General features: G+C 37.7%; 2 protein-coding genes across 4 annotated transcripts in view; one reads left to right on the top strand and one right to left on the bottom strand.

Annotated features, from left to right (window-relative positions):
- LOC106639863 (neo-calmodulin) overlaps nucleotides 1-19,068 on the top strand; it is a 110,533-nt gene that overhangs the window by 72,407 nt on the left and 19,058 nt on the right. For all 3 annotated transcript variants that reach the window (XM_089596276.1, XM_089596274.1, XM_089596275.1), the window contains one exon: nucleotides 17,880-18,125. In XM_089596276.1, coding sequence (XP_089452402.1) covers nucleotides 17,880-18,125 — 246 coding nt within the window. The remainder of the gene's footprint in view (nucleotides 1-17,879; nucleotides 18,126-19,068) is intronic.
- Nucleotides 1,154-5,903, bottom strand: TpnCIIb (troponin C type IIb). Its single transcript, XM_014361690.2, has 5 exons — nucleotides 5,432-5,903; nucleotides 5,025-5,043; nucleotides 4,768-4,911; nucleotides 2,512-2,760; nucleotides 1,154-1,342 (listed from the first exon to the last, which is right to left on the bottom strand). Exons 1-5 carry the CDS (start codon nucleotides 5,432-5,434, stop codon nucleotides 1,314-1,316), a joined length of 444 nt encoding a protein of 147 aa, XP_014217176.1. The 5' UTR covers nucleotides 5,435-5,903; the 3' UTR covers nucleotides 1,154-1,313.

Consider the following 19,068-nt stretch of genomic DNA (forward strand, 5'->3'; position numbering starts at 1 on the left):
GAATATCTTACTTTCTACTGGTGTGCAAAACTGGATTCTTTTGTTGTTTTTACTTTCGAGCTGATGTACTTAAAGTATGATTCGGTGATGATGTAGCAAAATTACGTCTCGAATTATTATTTTTACTGTTTGCCAAACATATTTGTTGAATCAAAGTAATTCACAGTAATTAACTAGGTAAAGTTTGCAATGATTTTTTTATTTCTTCATTTCAAAATTATGTTGACCTCCTTAGGCTTTTTAAATTAAAGTTCTAATGATATTTAATACAGTGGATACAAATAATTTTTATTGATTGTAAAAATTTCACACATCAGCGTATGATAACCATATATTCCCAACTTATTGTTCGTGGAATCTAAATGCTGTAAGAGTAACAAAGTAAACTAATTTTTTAGTAGAGGCTTCGATCTCACCTTAATTAGAACTCACAGTTAAAAATTTGTTTGAACCATACCTTGAAGCTGGATATCTTTGAACTGTGTTAGTAAAGATTTAAAAGTTAACGTAAATGCGAAGCATTTATCAAACGAAATTCTGAACTTTAAATATTTATGAGATTTTTACGAAACTCTCATTTCGTCTGGCACAAGCTGTTTCCTCTGTACATTATGAATTAAAAACTTTTAATCTCGTCATCATTAACGGAAAAAATACTTGAAATCTCGAATCCTTTCGTGTACTGATGCTGGAATGATTAAATACTGGGAAGGATTTCTTGGAAAGGAGAACGTATAGTACATGAGTGCGGAGGCTGGAAAAGCTTGTAGTTACATGGAAGTTTTAAAATAAGAGTTAAGGCGTGGGAGTTTTGCTCGTTCAAAAACAAACTTATTATACGGAATTATGTAAAAAAATTGCTTGCTCGATGTTTAATGCGATTCCAAGATTACTGCCCAAGGATAAGTACATGATAAAAAATGAGAAGTTATAAATTTTAAAGTCCAACTAGGTCCATTTTTCACAAGTGAGTAAGTATGTTAACTTTAAAATATAAAAAAATGTGTCGATATTTATTATCAACTATAGTAATACATCCGTGAATTCAAATTGAACTTGTTTCATAAAATCATAAAGTAAACAATTTACATAAAAAATCATGTGATCACAAGTCATCACTTTCCAAAAGTGTAAAATGATACGCAATTAATAATCTGATGAAAAAATAGTATATTATTTATTAAATAAAAATCATTCGCTCTTTATCAACAAATAAATTAACATTAAGATGTAGATATATTAATAATGTACACGTAGCATATAAACAATGTGTTGAATATATATATATCATAACCATAATCATCGCCATATCCTCAATCACCAGTCATCATCTCCATGAATTCTGAAAACAAAAATAATTCATCATTAGTTGATAGCTTTAAAAAACTATGTATACCAAATATATATACTTGATGAAAGTGTGACATACATTAATAGCGTGTTGATTAGTAAAATTACTCTCGAAAAAAAAAAAAATTGTTATTGATATCTTAAGTCACAGGTCTAACGAGATCGATCTTCCTCGAGGGCCCAGACTCGGCCCATCTCGCCTCGGTGCATGGCAGATATACTTTTTTTTTATCTAACTACCTACTCCGCAGCACCAACATCCAGACAAAAAAATGGGCCGAGTGACTACCTTGACTACTATTCCAGTTTTCTTTCTCCTCGTGCTCACTTTCCGAATGGTATTGAGACTTCGCGTGGCTTGAGATGCTTGGAGGCTGGATTTATAATTAAAATATCGGATCCACCGAGTACATTCAATGCGCGAATTTATCCTTTCCTTGACTCCTCAGGCATTTTTTTCCGCCTCGTTTTTATACATACACCTAGCCTCACGTTTATAATATGTGCGTCCCATTTAGTTACGAGTGAAAAAGAGGAAAAAAGAGCAAAGAGGGCGACACGAGTGGATTTTCTTAATTAGAAGAAAAAAAAAAAAAAAAAAGTTCCCCAATGGATCCCACGACGCGGTCGAGGCTCTTTTGTCGGGTGGAAGGAGTGAAAAAAAAAAAAAAAATCAGCAAGTCACTCGTGCCCCTATTTTTCCATTTTTTCTGTGCCACCTGCTCGAACGCTGCCTAGTGCGAGTCAAGAGCTTTTTGGCGCTCCATTAATTTCACGTGTGTGCGTTAATAATATACGCCACCAGCGCACACGTGTTCGAAAAAAAAGTATTTCCAATCTTGAAATGGTTAGTTAAACACTGTCCTTCTATTCTACAATAAAAAACATATCGGCACTTTTTCCCCCTCGAGAGTATTTGCTTTTAAGAAAATCAATTTAACTAAGTTGGTGTGGGTTACTTTTTAAAAATTAAAATTAATACAAGAACAGCACAATGTAAAAAGCTGTCCAACTGTTCACAAGCGGAATGCTAATTTCCGAAGTAACATCTAAGTGATCTCGTGGTCACGATAGCATCGGAGCGTGAACAGCAGCAAATTCAATCAAAACTTCGGACAGAGATAGAGTGGCGAGGGAAAATGAATTATAGAGCCAAATCACCATCAAAGTCGACGGTGCCGGAGCCATCGGTGTCGATTTCCGCGATCATACCGTCCATCTGATCGGGTGTTATCTGATCGTCGAGGGCGGCGAGGATCTCTCGCAGCGAGCTCGTCGGAATGTAGCCCTTTTCCTCCTTGTCGTAAAGGCGGAAGGCCTCCTTCAGCTCCTTTTGCAGCGCCTCGTCGTCCTCCTCTTGGAAATGGCAGGCCACTCGGTAGAACGAGTCGAAGTTCAGGTGGCCCGATCCTGCGTTATTCATCATCCATACATTTATTAAATTTTTTATTTTTCTACCAACATATTGATGGAAGAGGGTGATATAAATGCAACAGGAGGGACAGCATATCAAAGCATAATTTACAGGTCATAGCAGAAAATGGAACGAGCGCCGAGAGCGTCCAGGATATTGAAACACCCGAGGCTCATCTATTGTTGACACTGTGTCCGGACAAAGGAGCGCGACCGTTGTCTCCAAGGAATGCCACGCGAAAGGGTTCATAATAGACAGAGTGGAAAACAGCTTTCTGTCCAACTTCACGCTTCCATTGGATTCTCGAGTACCTCCGAAAATAGAAGCTCCCATCGTTAAAAAGCTCAAAGCCGCGTCCCACTTGTTTGTTTTATTTTCCACTTCAAATATTTCCGGACGCTCATTAGTGACTCACGCGCTCGCACGCCGAGGGCCCGCTCGAAAAATAAACCCAAAGCCGAAAGAACAAAAATATATCGTGATCGGCAGAATTCCACGTGGGCTCTGGTGTTTTGCGACACTTTTAGCCTAATTATCGCGCGCAACAACAAAAAGGATCCGTTTCGCTTCTTCGTTACTGCGAACGATTACGTAAGCGCTGGGCTGCTTCTCGAGGAGGAGGTGTATTTTCGCGACGACGCGTGGACGCGTGAAGCGAACTTTTCTCGTTTATGCGTTCGTGTGCAAAAATAGACCACGTCTCGCTAATAGAAAATATGATCTACGCGTCAAAATTTGGACCACTAGGTATGAAACACAGATTCTTTTTATCTCAAACACATGGATGCTATGCAAATTAATCCTCAGTTCTGAAAATACGAAAAAGACTATGACAAGCGTGACTCGGATTCTATATTATTAGCATAGTTTTTGAAAGCCGATACTGTCACGTGCACTAACCTTATCATTGCTGTTTTCAAAAAGTGTGCGCATAAATGATGTTAATTATTACTTCAAGTGTCTTGGTATAACTTGTCATGCTGTCATGACTCTTGAGTAATGACTTGTCGAAGTGTCATTATTCTTGAGTCATGACGGAAATTGGGAAATGGAACACTTGTCATCGTAAATAATGTGTTACGTTATAGACATCACTTTACATTACTTTCGGAAAAGAATCAACGTTCCTTCACTTCACACAAATATGTTTGTAATTTGTGTAAGGTCAGCTCTGTCAACACTTTGAGAAAACCCATTCTAATTTAAAGGTTTTTTTTTTTTTTTTTTCTTTTCAAAGCTTTAAAAAACAATTACAAAGCTTTATATTGTCTCTAAACATGCACGTGTATTCGGGAAAAAAGGTGTTGACAGAAGAAAAGAAAAATGCTTTGTCGTAAGTGTCCGGGTCACAAAATATCGTGGCCTTTGTGATATGATCCATGCACGTAAATGTACGTGATGCAAAAAAAGATACGGGAGAGTTCGTGGTTCCACGCGACAACGTTCGTTATTTCGGTTGGCGCCGTTTTCCGAGCAAGCGAAGGGTGAGATATTTGACGAACCCATGCAACCGAGAATTCATTTAAATACTTTTAACGGTCTCTTGATCCCCGCGCACGAAGAGGAAAACTGCCGTAACGAGAAACCCTCGAGATCCTTCCTAACGAGCGCGATCAAACGCGTCCGTTTTCGAATCTGACGAAAGTTTCATTAATAATCCCCCTCTCGGCATGACTCTCCGGGAGCTCTTCGGAAATTCATTAACCCACTTTCAGCTCAATCTTTCCGAGTCTCTTGCACACCCTCTTGAGAAAACTCCACCCACGTCCGTCGAAAGGAGCTCAGGTGGTCGTCGTCGTCGATACAAAACTCGAGCTGGATCAGAGAGTGTACACACGTGCCTCGAATTCCCGGCGAAAAATAAGAAAAAAGACTCGCTTTTATTCGCTTTGAAAATTCGTTAGGAAGGAGAGATCGCGTCTTTGGACTCCGAATGGAGTGGTCCCTTGAGCAATAGAAAAGTATGAAAGAGCGATTTTTCGATCGGATGCCCAAAGTCTTACCGTCAACGTCCTCGGCTTTGAGCATGACGTCGAGCTCGTGGTCGTCGAAGGTGTGTCCCAGCGTGTTCAGGATCGTGCGGACCTTATCTATCTCGATTTTGCCCGACTTTGTCGAGTCGAACATGGAGAAGGCCCTCCGGAGCACTGGATTGGAACAAAAATGTTGCCTCGTTAGTTTTTCCTCAAATACTTTTTGGCCCTGCGTATCATTGATAATGCACCTTGGCCAGTTTATAAATAATCAACAATGTACTCACTTTGAACTTGTTCCTCATCCTGAAACAAAAATTATACTGTCAGTGTACTTTTCATAAAGATGATAGTAAAAATAACAAATCGGTCATCAATTTTCAATCTGTTACATTAGATATTTGCAAAATAAAATGGTTAGTAAAAAAAAAAAATTAAACTCTATAAATGTAACAAATACGATACACGTGTACAAAGTCAATTTTTTGACCAACTAAATTGCTCATGTTTCAATAAAATATCATAGTTAAGATAACAACACCACATTCGTCGTGAAATCGTTCAAAAAACTCTTGAATAAAACGTGTATTAATCATTGATGAAAAGCAAGTAATCGATTCCACTCGCGATCCACTGCATGTGCAAGGAAAAAAGAAAAGAAAAAAAACACTCCAAACAGGTATCGTGAACTAACCATATCGCCTGCTTGTGTCTACTTGGCCCAGCTCCCGCACCGAGTATACCTAGCGTGCACCGTAAACCGCTGGCTTATTCTCTCTTAACGCACACCACTTGCGCACTAACGCGCCGGTCTCTGGGTGAGATAACTTTTATAACCTCCAGCAAAGAGGCGCCAGTCGCAACGGACTCCCTCGCTTTTCGCGAGAACGAGCGAGAGAAACACTGTCGCTCCCTCCTCCCACTCCGCGGTGCCGGCTATAATATTGCCCCGGAGACTCTCTTCTCGCACTCAACCCCTTTATTTCTTGTCGTCTCGAAGAATAGAAGGAAAAAAAAAAAAAAAATAGAAACACGAGACAGCAAGCAGCTTGAAGTCACACGTGGTAGAAAAATTCACAGTAGAGAAGCCAGAAGAGGAAGAGATCACGCTGCTCGGATTTCGAGAGAGCGCGGAGGAAGGGGAGTCTCGCGCGCGCTTCTTGTTAGTGGATAGTTTCAGAGAGAACGGCTATACGCCGTGTGAAACTTGCTATAACGCTTTCGCGCGTCCCCTTTCATCCATGCGTTGGTTTTTTTTTTTTTTTTTTTTTTCATCACTGCACGTACGAGCTTTCGGCTGTTTTGATTTTTTAATGTTTTTTTTTTTCTTTCTCAAACCCACTGAAGTTGCGAATGGGTTTAATAAAAGCTGCTCTGGAATTTCGGGATTGGAAAAAAGGACACTCGCATGAATCGTCCACGGTTTTTCAAAAAGCCCGGCGTCCTTTCCACCTCCGCTGGTATGAAAAGTTTTTCCATTTCGATGACAGTGTCGTTTCTCCGAAGCGTCCGCATACAGCACTGATAGAGAACGTTTCTACATTAGTACCCACCAACGCGGAAAAACTCGGATTGTTCGGTGCATTTTTCTCGTATTTATTATCTTTCTGGCCAGGACGTAAATAAGAGTACACGGTTATCTCCTCGAATGCAATATCTCCCGAATTTCCCAACCAAGAATGTAGCAGTGGTGGTGGGACGAGTGTGGGGCCGACAAAAGGCTATTTCCAGTCCACGATACTGCTGCTTTCCACGCGACTAGCGGTGTTGTCGTCCATATTCGTCAAATTGCGAATTTACAGTTGCATTTTGCGATCTGCTCGCAAAACAAACTGCAACGCTGTTCCTTACCAGTGAGACAGCTCAACCCAATATCTACGGTCACTGGGAACATTGTGACGTAACGAATAATATAAATAAATTACTTTGGCCTTGGGAAAATTTTTGAAACTGTCATTTCGGCAGTCGATGAAAGGAGTAGCATAAACGTGGGTTTGCTGTCCATCATGTAAGCAACACAAACACATGAGCGGAATTTATAACCAAACGCTTTATATGTTACCATCAGCCGTACTTCCGTCAATCCATGTAAACATTCATCTCCCGTAACTTTCGAGAAAACATCATCATCGCACAACGTGCTACAGTGGGTATTTGTACCTTGGCAGAAATTTCAATGTCACGTAGTTGTAAAAGGGACGGTTCAAATTTTATGGGCCGATAAGCCAGGAAAAATGTGATTCTTGTTGGCTAAGCAGTGAAAACGGGTTGCGATTAAACGTAATGAAGGGCGTATAAGGACGGTAAGGAGAGAAGGAAGGTGGTGCCAGAATTTTCAAGTCGTGACCGTGTCGAATACGTAATTTGGCACGGTTGCCAAGCACCAACATTGGTCAACGAGTGGAGTGGTGAGGAAGGTCATCTTAATTGATGGATTGGCGAGGTGCGACGCTTTCTTGCTTTCTTTGTTTGTAATTTTGTTTTTGTTTTTTTATCCGCTTCAGAAAGGTAGATGCATCTCAGAGCTTTTCGTATTTTTCATCAGTTTCGTTGGGAAAAAATTAATGATGGTTCTCTTGAAGAGCTCCGCGCGAGTTTTTTATTTGTGAATTTTTCATTCTAATGGTTGTTTTTTGTAGACAATTACTTGTTTTCTTCTAACATCAGAATATTAATTAGACAGCGATTAATTACACATTGTTAGTAAAAAGTGAAAAATGTACGGTACGTAAGAAATTTAAGGAAAATGTATGACACGTCGTAATGATATGCGTCTTACTAAACATGGACATGTTCTACTTATCTTATATATTTAGGGGCTATAATTTATTATATTACAAATCTCAAATAAAGATATGTAGTTCTAACGCAAATAAAATTTCACGCAATCCAATGTGTTTTTACTTGTCTTATCATTGACTGGTCTATTCTACTTAATTGACTTTTGTGAGTATACTGTACTCAATTATCAACTCTATGACTCTATAAATCATATACATCACATTATTAAATAAAATTAACAGCATTGTTTTCCTGCAAGTAACTATAGTTTACCAGAAATAATTATTTCATCTTATCAACGAGTGTCTTACCATGTACAAGTTTATTCTACTTACAAGATACAGACACTCTGTTGTTACTTCATAATTAAGTTTGTTTGAAAAATATGGTCATACATTAATCTAAAGTATAGAAATGATTAAAATCAGAACATATTAACATAAAAGAATATAAATGAGTGTATGAAAATATGTCTTACCATGCAAAGACTTGTTTTACTTTTTTTACGCAGATACGGTACTGTATACTGTTTATTTTACTTTTTAACAACCAAGCTGAGTATATTTTTTAAAAAGATAAATGTTTCAGTTTTTTAAAAGTAATTTTTTATTTAAATCACTCAAACTTGACAATATTTTTCGCGTCCTACCATAATAGATCATAACCTACTTATTTCTCGCAGTTGAGCTACTTTTACTTTCAATTTTTTTCCTTTTACAATACGAATTTTAAATAACAGAGGAACATTTCCAAAAGCACATAAATCTAAAAAAAAGGACTTTGGCCTTACCTTATTAATTTATGTGTCTTACCAAAAGCAGGCGTATTCTACTTATTTTTCTGCGATACATTGTCATTATTGTCCACAATTATCTTAATATATCTTTTTGAGAGATGAACAAAGAAAATAATATCAAAACAATCTCAAAGAAGGATCCATTTATAGAGAAGCATCATTAATTTAATCATGTTTATTTGTACCTCACCACAAACGGACATACTCTACTTATTGCGTGAATACTTTGGTATTTTTTTTGTTTTTTTTTCTTTTTTTTTTATTGTTTGAAATAAGAAATATAACAGTGAATAACACAGTTTCCTTGAAAACTAATAAATTTTAAAAGAACAAATTATTACAATTTTGTCTAAATGATACGTACCATGTATGTCTTACCATGTACGGATGTGTTCTACTAATACTATGCAGATACATCGCAACTGATTTTAAGCTTGTTTGTTTGCAACTTAACAATAAACAAATCCAATATAGTTGTTTAAAAGTCATAAACCTCACGAAAAATAAATAAAAATCTCATTACTGATCTGTCTTACCACAAAGGGATCCATTCTACTTATTTTTCATTGATGCACTGTCACAACGATTCACTTGAATTTTTTTCCGTATAAATGAACATATAAATAAACACCACGATCCTCTTTGAAAAAGCAAACAACGAAGTAAAACTACTTTCAACCAATCATTTATATACTTGACAATTTTATCTCCTCATGGAGAGCAAAGAAACATTAATAACACAGGTGGATACATCCTGCCAAATTTTCAGAGCAATTAATTATTAATCTCGCCCTGATGCGTTATTAAACACTCAACGCTAAGCCTCGTATGTCGAAATAATCCTCAGCTGGCTTTCCTTCCGATAAAACATACTCTTACGAGACCATCGGTAGGTGATGGCCGCTGGCATCGTCCCTGTATATATCACCTTAAGTGCAAGTATGAGTACAGGAAGCGCAGTTTTATTTCCCACTGGGTTAAAATTATGACAGGTTTTAATAAAAAAAAAAAAAAAACTAAAGTAACTGATGATGCTCGTATACTGATTGATTGATATCTTGCCTCGCGAAAAAAGGGAAACAGGGTACGACCGAAAAGAAGAACAAAAGTCAGACGAGTATGAACAAAATGCTGGAATGTAAGTAAGAGAGGGTCGACCCACTGCTACACTCCCAGTGACTCTGCATTAAACCTACCACGCATTTATCGATCGCAAATATAATTTAGTTGATTGTTCCACTCATGATGTAAACATTTTGTTGAGTCTTTTTTTATACTCATCGAAAAGAGGGATATGAGCAATGTTGTTGTACAGCTTGCCAGTGTTTGGCACTGGCGCAAATAATCGATGAACTCAATGGATAGCAGTTTTGTTTTACACTCCGTTTTCACGGCAGGAGCGCCCGTCATACCTGTGCAAAAGTGAGCCACGCGGGACTTCCTGTTTCAAGTTCCCGTTTTATTGCTATAGCGTAACATCTATGCTACGGACTGTATTTCACTTTTTCAGCGTACGGGGCGTAAAAAAACTGAGGAAAAAAAGGTTGTATTGATTGTGCATATACAGTTCCATGACTATTATTATGGAAATAAACGACGGCGAATTAGAGGCTCAACGGTAACACGACATGATTGATGGCCCAAGTGCCTTATTAGAGAGAGCCATGCCAATTCACGCGGGCTACAGCCAAATTGGCAATTATGCGAAATTCTGGAACAATTATCGCGCGTTACTCGTAACTGGGGAACCGACACGTGTAAATACTTGATAGGCAACAGGTCCCCTGTGTTTTGCTCATTGGGGGACAGACAAGCCATCAAATAATGGTTTTGTTTCTGTACACGTTTGTTATTTAAGGAAATGTGACTAGCTGGAAATAGATTTCTATCAGTGGTAAAAGGGTCAATCACGTTGGTGTTTTTCCATTACCATAATCGTGCTTACCATCGATCACTCGGTAGATTGTACCTTACGTTCGTACGTAAGCGAGGGTGGAGCTATTAATAACCCGGTGCTTCCATAACTATACGTATAAAAAAGTGTTGGGAAAACACCGTCACTGTCAGAGTCGAGGAGGGGAAAAAAACGCGAGCACATGCTTTGAATTTTTGTAAAACGCCAAAAAGCTTATAGACACCAGCACGCGTGTTGTGTCTCTAAACACGTGGCTACGCATTCCGCGACTCGGCACGGGGTGTCCCTATAATTAACCCCGAGTGGCCCGTCGTCACGCCCACGCCAGCCGGAGCCGTCTGTCCATTCGAGTCATTATTATTATTATGATTATTATTATTATTATTATTATTATTATTATTATTATTATTATTATTATTCCAAAAGGTCCACGCTATTTCTGCCCCTCTCTTGATTTTTCTCTCCGGCTTTTTATATTTTCCTCATCCGCGAGTTGCAGCGGATCTATTTGTCATGCCGATGATGGATGGGACCCTGGATTTTCGGAGCGGCACTTCCCGTACGTAACTACGCGAGCAGAATACTTGGCCTCTCTGAAGTCTTACCTCTCCCTGAAGAGAATTATGTCCCGAAAGTTTGCCGAGAATCTTTCGTTGGTCGTAAACATGGCTGTTTTTGGGTACTAATACTGCGGTTGTCGCGTCTTTTGGATTCACGTAAACATATTATGCACTGCACGTAGAGTTTCCTGATATTTTTGGGTGTGCCTTCTGCAATTAGTTCGTCTCGGGTGAGATCATCATTTCCCGGTCAAGGTTGTATTTTTCAAGCGACACACACTCGCGTGGGAGAGCAAATGCGCCGTTTGTGCGGCTGTAATGCGCTTTAATGATAAATGATCGCTTCCGCTGGGTGAAAATTTTTCGAGTTGCTCGCGAAATTTATTGTCGGACGTGGAGCTTTACAGCCCGTTTCTGAAAGAATATTTGCCGTGGTGTATCGAATCCTCGAAATAGACGCGAAAAAATCTTTGTAGCACTACTAGGGCATGAGTGTATTTTTTTCTTTTTTTCTTTTTTTGTGTTCTGTTATGGAAAATGTGGTTTTGACAGTGAATGATGTGATATTCTATGAGGAAAAAATTTGGCACGAGCCAGAGTACGAAAAAAAAAAAAAAAAAAAAAAAAGTAAGCTCGATTTTTGTCTTTTCGTTATTTTTAATTTCTAAAGGTCAACAAACGATACATTTTGTGATTTTTTTTTTAAGTAGAAAATTCACTAAGCCCAGGAAAAATAAACCATCAGAGAACGAGCCTTTCATTGTCGTAAATGTGGATTAGACCTTTGTCATCGTGCAACTGCAATTAGTACAGCTTATAATTTATTTAACGACCGACGAGCGCATCCATTAAATCACTCGTTATTAACAACACGCGTCGTTATTCAAAAATGCGATATTAATAAACGTCCGAGCGCCAAAATAGAACTTTTGTTTTTAGAAACAACATTATGAAACTACTGTGCACTGCTCTAAGCGCATATTAATAGACGAATCGCACCACTCGTGAAAACACCAACATTTGGCTGACAAACGTTGAGGACTCCTGAAACAACCGACCAATAATTTTTTTTTTCCTTTGCGAAATCGACGCATTCAATTCTCTCGATTTAGATTTATTTCCTCGCATCCACTGATTCTAGGATTTAGTCCGTTAAATCAACTAATAGTACGAAAAAACTCTTTTTTGGACGCAAGCTATTACAAAATGACCTGCTGCAATGAACAAACATTGTTGCACGTGTACACAGCACGATTAATGTCTGACGTTATCAACAGCTCGACCCGTCCCCCGTCCAATCGAGATCCAGCACTCGCACTTGTTTGCAAAGTTTCAAGCCACCGCTCGATTTTCTCAAAGAGTCCCCCCCCCCCCTCGCACCCGGTCGCAATTGGGAGTTTGGTGGGAAATCGTCATATCGCCGGATTTGCAGTGCCAATAGCTCCATTGAATCGAAAATCGTGCGAGCGAATACCAACATCGACTTAGGGCTTGGGATTAGGGTTCTTTGCGAGCTTCGTGTCAAAATTTGAAATGCAGCAAATGTCTCGCGGCCAGGTCGAGCTCGCGAGTCCACAACTTATTTTTCCAATGGGACACACGCAAACAAACGATTGAGTCCAAAAGCAAACTTTATATCTTTGATGCACTGGGATTGAGCAAATATTATCGCATGTGACGCTGAAGATTAGAAATACGTCTCGAAGCTCGACGTGGTAATTCCAGTCGAGGCGTTTACTATTAATAACCAAGTAAACTGTGGGGACTTGTAACTGGTGTAGAAGCCATGAGTTGTCGCGAGATTCGACAAACGAGAAACGTTGCGAGACTGATTTACTTTTTTTTTGCGATGAGTCGAGCAGAGAGTACGGAAGGATCGAGTTTTGCGTCGACAAGATGTTGTTGTGCAGTCGATGCTATATGCGCGTACATCGTGGACTAGCGAAATAGTTGGTGCTGCAATCGGTGTGACTCGTTTGTTGGCGGTGATTGACCTACATTTATATGTTTGCATGGCATTCGTGCTCCGTTGCTCGAATCGAATAGAATTTCAGCTTTTCCGATTTACCTCGATCGTCCAATCGTCCGTAAAACGATTTTATTGCGTGAAAAAGAAATACAACTCGATTTGTGTTTATGTGGGACTAGGAAGAGATTTTTAGTTTTTCTCCACGTAGTCTATGAAAAAAGATGGATTCATGAAATGGAAACTGTAAAAAATCTTTAAACTACTTCTGGACCATTGTCTAACTGGAACGAAGATTTTTTATTTCGATTGACAATTTAGTTGTTTTTAACTCAATATCTTTGACATCAAACTTAGGTCTTGGAAAAATTGATGGCTTGCGTGGTGAATCAATTTCGATAAATCTAAAATTTAAATGAAATTGTAATAGATGCACTAAGAAAAAAAAAAAAAAAAAAAAAAAAAAAATGTTTGTAGAAAATTCTATCATCAATACACAATACCCTTCGTGTAAGCGTAGTTTCATCGATCCAAAACATGCCTCATTGTACACGTAAACGATCCAAATAAAAAATCCCCACGTTCAATGTACACGTGTTTCTTCACAAAATGTACAAAACAAGCAAACGAGCAAGGAAGCCCTCCAGCGTGAAAACTTCAGTACGCTCGCGTTCAATTTGAATTTTCAATTCCCCCCACCTTAGCTCTTATCATCGACTACACTTGGCCTGTAAAAAAGAAAAAATAAAAGAAGAAGCTCACAGGAAATAGGTGTACCGTAAGAATGCAAATAGCCCCGATTTCATATGCACGATGCTCGCTAATGCCATGCCTATCCACAGAGGCCTGGGATTCCCTGTCGACACGCAGCAGCGCCAACGGAACGATTTTATCAACGGAGGATGTACCCATTGTAGAACGGGACAAATGTTTTTCAACTCCCTGCAGCTTTTTCTTTTCTTCGGCGTTTTTGCACACATATAAATGTCCGAGGCTAGTGCGTATTTGTACACAAGTGTACATTTTCACATGTGGCAAAAAAAAAGGAGACCGAAGAGAGAGAGATTCATGTGGCCTAGTTTCAGTAATGGAAGTGGGGGTGGTGGAGTATCTGGCAACGCCTTTAGTCGCCGTAAACAACGCGATATTTTTGTTTATCTCTCTCTCTCTCATTCTTCCGTACAAAAAGAGCTTTTGCGCGGGTGCGTATGTATAATATACACACAAGAGCCTCAGAGAAGTCTTCCTTCCCATCATAAATCCTGGGTACGCGAGAAGAGCGCATCAGACGCTCTATGTGAGAGTTGGTGTGTGCATTTGGGTGTACTAGAGCCGTTCGAGAATCGGCGCTGAATATCTTATTGTATTCCTCAAGGGTGCTTTATTTATTCCTTTTTTTTCGTACCACTAGACGAGACGTGCTTTCTTTTTATCACCAAAAGCATGTTCCTACGGTTTTGAGGGACAATTATGTCGAACAATTATCTTTAATCCCTGAAATTTTCAAAAAAACATTCGTTAAAAATAGTGCACCCGTGTACAGAAAGTTGAAAAAGTACAATTTTAACGACCACTTGGGAGCACCTAAGCACGTGTAAAGTTGAATTTACATACGAGCACTAGAGGGCATTTCATTAATTATGCCACGCGCGTGTAAAGTATAGTGTAAAGTATAGTGTAATGTATGCATATATAACAAAGAAATGAAAGAAAAAACGCTTTCGACACTGCACTTTTTTATATTTTGCGTTAAACTCGCGTAAGTGGGACTAAGAAAAGGCAAGCTGCAGTAGTAGGTATTAATTACATTTTTTTTTAATTTGTGCATACGACTAACGTATGCGAGTCAAGTTTCGCGATAATGACGCTCTTTTTTTTCCTTAGATTTCGTTTTGTAACTACCAAGGGGGGGACAAAAAAATTAAGGACTTCCGATAAATATTTCTAGAGACTCGTAAACGAGCATCGTTAAAAACAGCTTTCGCTCCTCGAGAGCTTTCACCTCATTTTTCTGTTAGCCATCGCGCAGGAGTCCTCCCTCGCCTTATCGCGTTACGTTTCTTTGACAAGCTGCGACTAGTTTTATTTATTTTTTACTCAGATCCAAGTTCTCACTTCAATAAGTTCACACTCTCGTGGGTCTACGTCAATAAATAATCATACTTGTGTCAATTTTTATGGTCGAGAGTCCAGAAAAATTCAACGATATTTTTGTATCGATCCAACCAAACTCCATTATTTTTAACTTCATAAGTAACTGAGGTTCATAAAAATTTTATAATAATTTCACGCTGAAGAGCTTTTTTGAATCCTAAATTAAGCAGTGAAAATTTTACTTTAAGTACATTCTTTTCCTGAAGTAAGTTATTATAAAATAATAATCTAAAATTCCTTTGTATCATTGGTTGAATGCAAATACGACCATCCCTTTATTAAAACGAATAATAACTGGAGAAATTTTTGGACAAATAAGTTAGTTACATAGTTATCCTAAAAACGCTGTTTATTTCATCAGCACCAACATGCTTTGGTGTTGAGATAACAATATATAAACTATAAATATTCATCAATCGTACTTTATAGCATACTTTGCGAGTTGGCTTTCTAAATTCAATCAGTTTTCTTTTCATCGTCTTGCAAATGATCGATAAACTAGTTGATTAAAAAAGCCAAGGAAGTTACAAGGACAACGTGATTGGCTCTGTAAAATAGATAGAATCGATCACGCGTAATTATCCAATTTTCTAGAAGCTTTCAAATAACAAATTTTTTCCGGTGCTGCGAAGTATTGAATGAGAGTAGCGGAAAAAATTGTGAATCAAGATTACCTACAAGAGCAAGAGAGATATTGCAACGTAGATCCCACCAACTGTGTTGGTATGCGTATTTATTGCCCGATTATCGATTAGCCAAGGCAATTACGATAAAATCTTACGTGATAGTATGAGCATTTATTTACTATTAGTTATTTTTTTTAACGACGCTGATTTGCTCTACTTCTGGAATCGATTGAGTTTTAATGTTTTGTATCAAATTGCTTGTAAACCAAAGACAATTAATTGACTTAATTAAAGAATTTACCAATGTTTGTAGTGGTAAGCATTATATTTGGTACACATTATTTTTTAATGCATATTTCAACCATTAAACAGCAGTTTTTAACTTATTTTTGATCATTAGGTTCGAGATGGTTAGATTATTACTTTACTGTTTTAAAAATGTAATAAAAAAATGGAACTTTGCAGATCTCAAGCTTGAAAAGTGGGGGACTACTTAAATAATAATGATTTATATTTTTTTTTAATTCTCGTTTATTTAATACTTAAGATAATGTTTTTTCCAATCATATTCCCATAGTCATTATTATTACGATATCTCTGCCTTAATCCTCGCCTGACTTTATGCATTTTCTGCGATGATCCATAGATAATGAGGGAGAATCCATAAAAAGAAGGGGAGACTAATTAAAAAGAGGCTTATTACCTACCTTTTCAGTCTCGTGATCTGAGCAAGTTAGGATAAAAGCTTCTTCTATTCTTTTACTAGTACATGAACAGTGCCAAGACATTACAAAAGATTGACTTGATGAATTTTTTCAAAAAGAATTCCAAACCCATTGGTTAAAAAAAATAATCCAAGTATAGTCAGCCCTTTTCAGGATTCACAAATCATTTTCAAACCTCGAGTTTTCTTTCTTTTTTTTTATGGTGACTTTAAAATCAGTAAATAATCTTACGATGAGATTCACAGTCTTTCGGTTTCAAATACGAGATAAAAAGAAATGGCAGCATTCTTTGTTAAATGTACTGAAATTAAAAAACTTTTTTCATAACTTTAAATTATTGTGGTGTACATTGGAAAGTAGCAGCGTATTCGCAACTCGCCAACCCTTTCCAGGTCAATGGGTTAGAAGCAGTACAGCGATGACTGGTACTAAAAAAGGTTGCAATGCATTAGTCACAAAAAAAAAAGACTATAATAATTATAGTAAGTTCGTACGGGAAAATTTATCCATACTTGTACATACGAATATGTACATTTATGAATGCATAACTATCTCTTTTTCAGGATTTAACTACAAAAACAATGCAGCCACAAAAAAAAACTCATGAACAAACAAAACTGAGTTAAAATCTCAAAAAAGCTTCACCCATTTAGTATACATTTAGCCCCAGTTTGCATTTATCATGAAGTTTAGAAAAAAGCTCACATATCTACATACATACATAAAAAAAAAAAAAAAAAAAAAAAAGTAGTAAAACGTCCAAGTTTTATCCTGACTTCCAGAATTTTTCCGATGACCTCAATAGTTGGCTAGTTTTCTCTCTTTTCCTCCCCTCATGTTCATCTCGAAATTAAAGTCCCGAACGGACGGAGTCGTCCTCCTCCATGTACCCACACTCGTTTTGAGTGCTCGCATAGTGTGTTATCTATATAACAGTACATATATAAATACACGTACGCACACAACACTAAGTTTTGGCCGAATTTCATGTGCATTATAACAGAAGTGCACCAGGAGAAACAGATGATTATGATGTACGTCGAGTTGCTGTTTTGGAGATAGCGGGAGTATAGTCCCGAGAGAAAAAAAAGAAGAGCTGGAACAAGAGACGAGAAAGAGATAGAGAGAAGATAATATGTTTTTGGAACAAATAGGAGATAGAAAAGAGAGAAAAGGAAAAAAAAGAATGTCTACGTGAGTAATTTTGGTGTGTTCTGAAATTGTTGTGTTACCCGGGAAGTCCCGTAATAGTATACTACTGCAGATTTGCGGTAGAAGCTTCATTACTTATATATAAATTTACATTTACTTAAGAATATAAATTGTTTCGTAAAATCTCATATTTTATGGTTTTTGGAGAAACAGTTCCACATAAATGGCACAGAGTCATCCTGAAAGATTATACATTGGTGTGCACAAACAACTTCGAGAGTAGCAGAACAATTTCAAAACCAACCCGACCAACCTCGCGCTTTTTTAGTCTTTAGGTTCTAGCTGTACTGGGCAGTGCGTTTTTTCCATAGTTTTAGGATAATTTTTCTTGAAATTTTAGTACAAAGAAAAAAAAAATGCAAGTCCCTCAAAGCAGCACCCTAATCCCCGTCGATTTTTGTTCTCAGGCCCGGAACAAACCGGCCGACGGAGTTGGACACGTGAACCAAAAAGGCGCGGCCGGCCAAAAGGCGCCGCTCGCCGCTGGACAAAAGGTCGCCCCTGGTGCGAAAACCGCGGCAAAACCCGCGACCAAGCCAAGTGCTCAGAAGGGCCAGGTCAAGGTCACGCCCAAGGCCGCCTGCGTTAAGGGCGGCAAGAACAAGAAGAAGGGACAGAGGCAACAGTACGACCTCATCGTTACCATTAATTTGGTGAGTACACGTGTAGATTATTTTCTCTGTCTACATATGCATGAACACTATGAAATATGACTTTGAATCGTTTGACACAAACATTTTCATCTCTTTGAGATATCTTTTTTTTTTTTTTTTTTTTTTTGTTCCTCTGGGAGATTTGTGACGTTGAGGCTAGTTATTCATTCACAATGGATGTCTTAAGTATATATACACACAGATTTAAGAGTTCGTATAGTTTCTTTAAACAAAATTGGCTTAGATTTCGAGTTATTTTAGTAGTAAAAAAATCATATTCATACTTAATTTTGATACATGAAATTTGATCCACAAAATTAGAAGACATGACCTTAAAAAAGTTTAAAAAAATCTTTTTTACTGGAAAAGTGAGGAGGGTAAGCTGTGGTGATTATTTTTTATGTAGTATAGAATATTGATGCAAGAGTAAGTAGAAAACACGACTCGTGTAACATTTCATTACTTGAGATCGTGTACACGCTCAGTTATTTACACGCGAATTAACAAGTACAACGAAAACATCAATCCTTTGTTTTCTTGTTTTTAATGCCAATGACCGATTTTAATTTATTACTCATTTTCTACACGATGCTTTATTAATCAGGTACTTTAGAATTTACTTATTGTAAGGTACTGTAGTTTCGATGATTTCAATGAATGTTGTTAAGTTTATTCAAAAAATTTCAATTTTCTTGAAAAATATACTTCCATTTGTTCAAGGACGGCCTGACTACGCGTTTAACATGCTGTGCACCGAGTATCCCAAATTGAAATAGTTTGCATTGTTATTTTGATAAGATCCATGTTTGCGCGTAGTTTCCTCGTTAACTTTGGAATGCTGTATTTTCTTCTCTGTCCCCTCAATTATTTTCGTTTCTTTGCTAAATAATCCATGAAATCGTTTCAACCGTCAACAAAGGATTGTATAAAAAATCAAAAATTA

The sequence above is a fragment of the Copidosoma floridanum genome, unplaced genomic scaffold (genome assembly GCF_036245765.1).
Source record: "Copidosoma floridanum isolate Cflo_tuat_1 unplaced genomic scaffold, Cflo_Japanese_pri ptg000030l, whole genome shotgun sequence".
Classification (NCBI taxonomy): Eukaryota; Metazoa; Arthropoda; class Insecta; order Hymenoptera; family Encyrtidae; genus Copidosoma; species Copidosoma floridanum.

Excerpts from the sequence above, each read along its gene's own strand:
- TpnCIIb (XM_014361690.2), bottom strand. Across the intron at positions 2,761-4,767 it reads CAAAGCCGAGGACGTTGACG|GATCGGGCCACCTGAACTTC; the intron begins GTAAGACTTTGG and ends TGAATAACGCAG. Across the intron at positions 1,343-2,511 it reads CGGCACCGTCGACTTTGATG|AATTCATGGAGATGATGACT; the intron begins GTGATTTGGCTC and ends TTTTGTTTTCAG.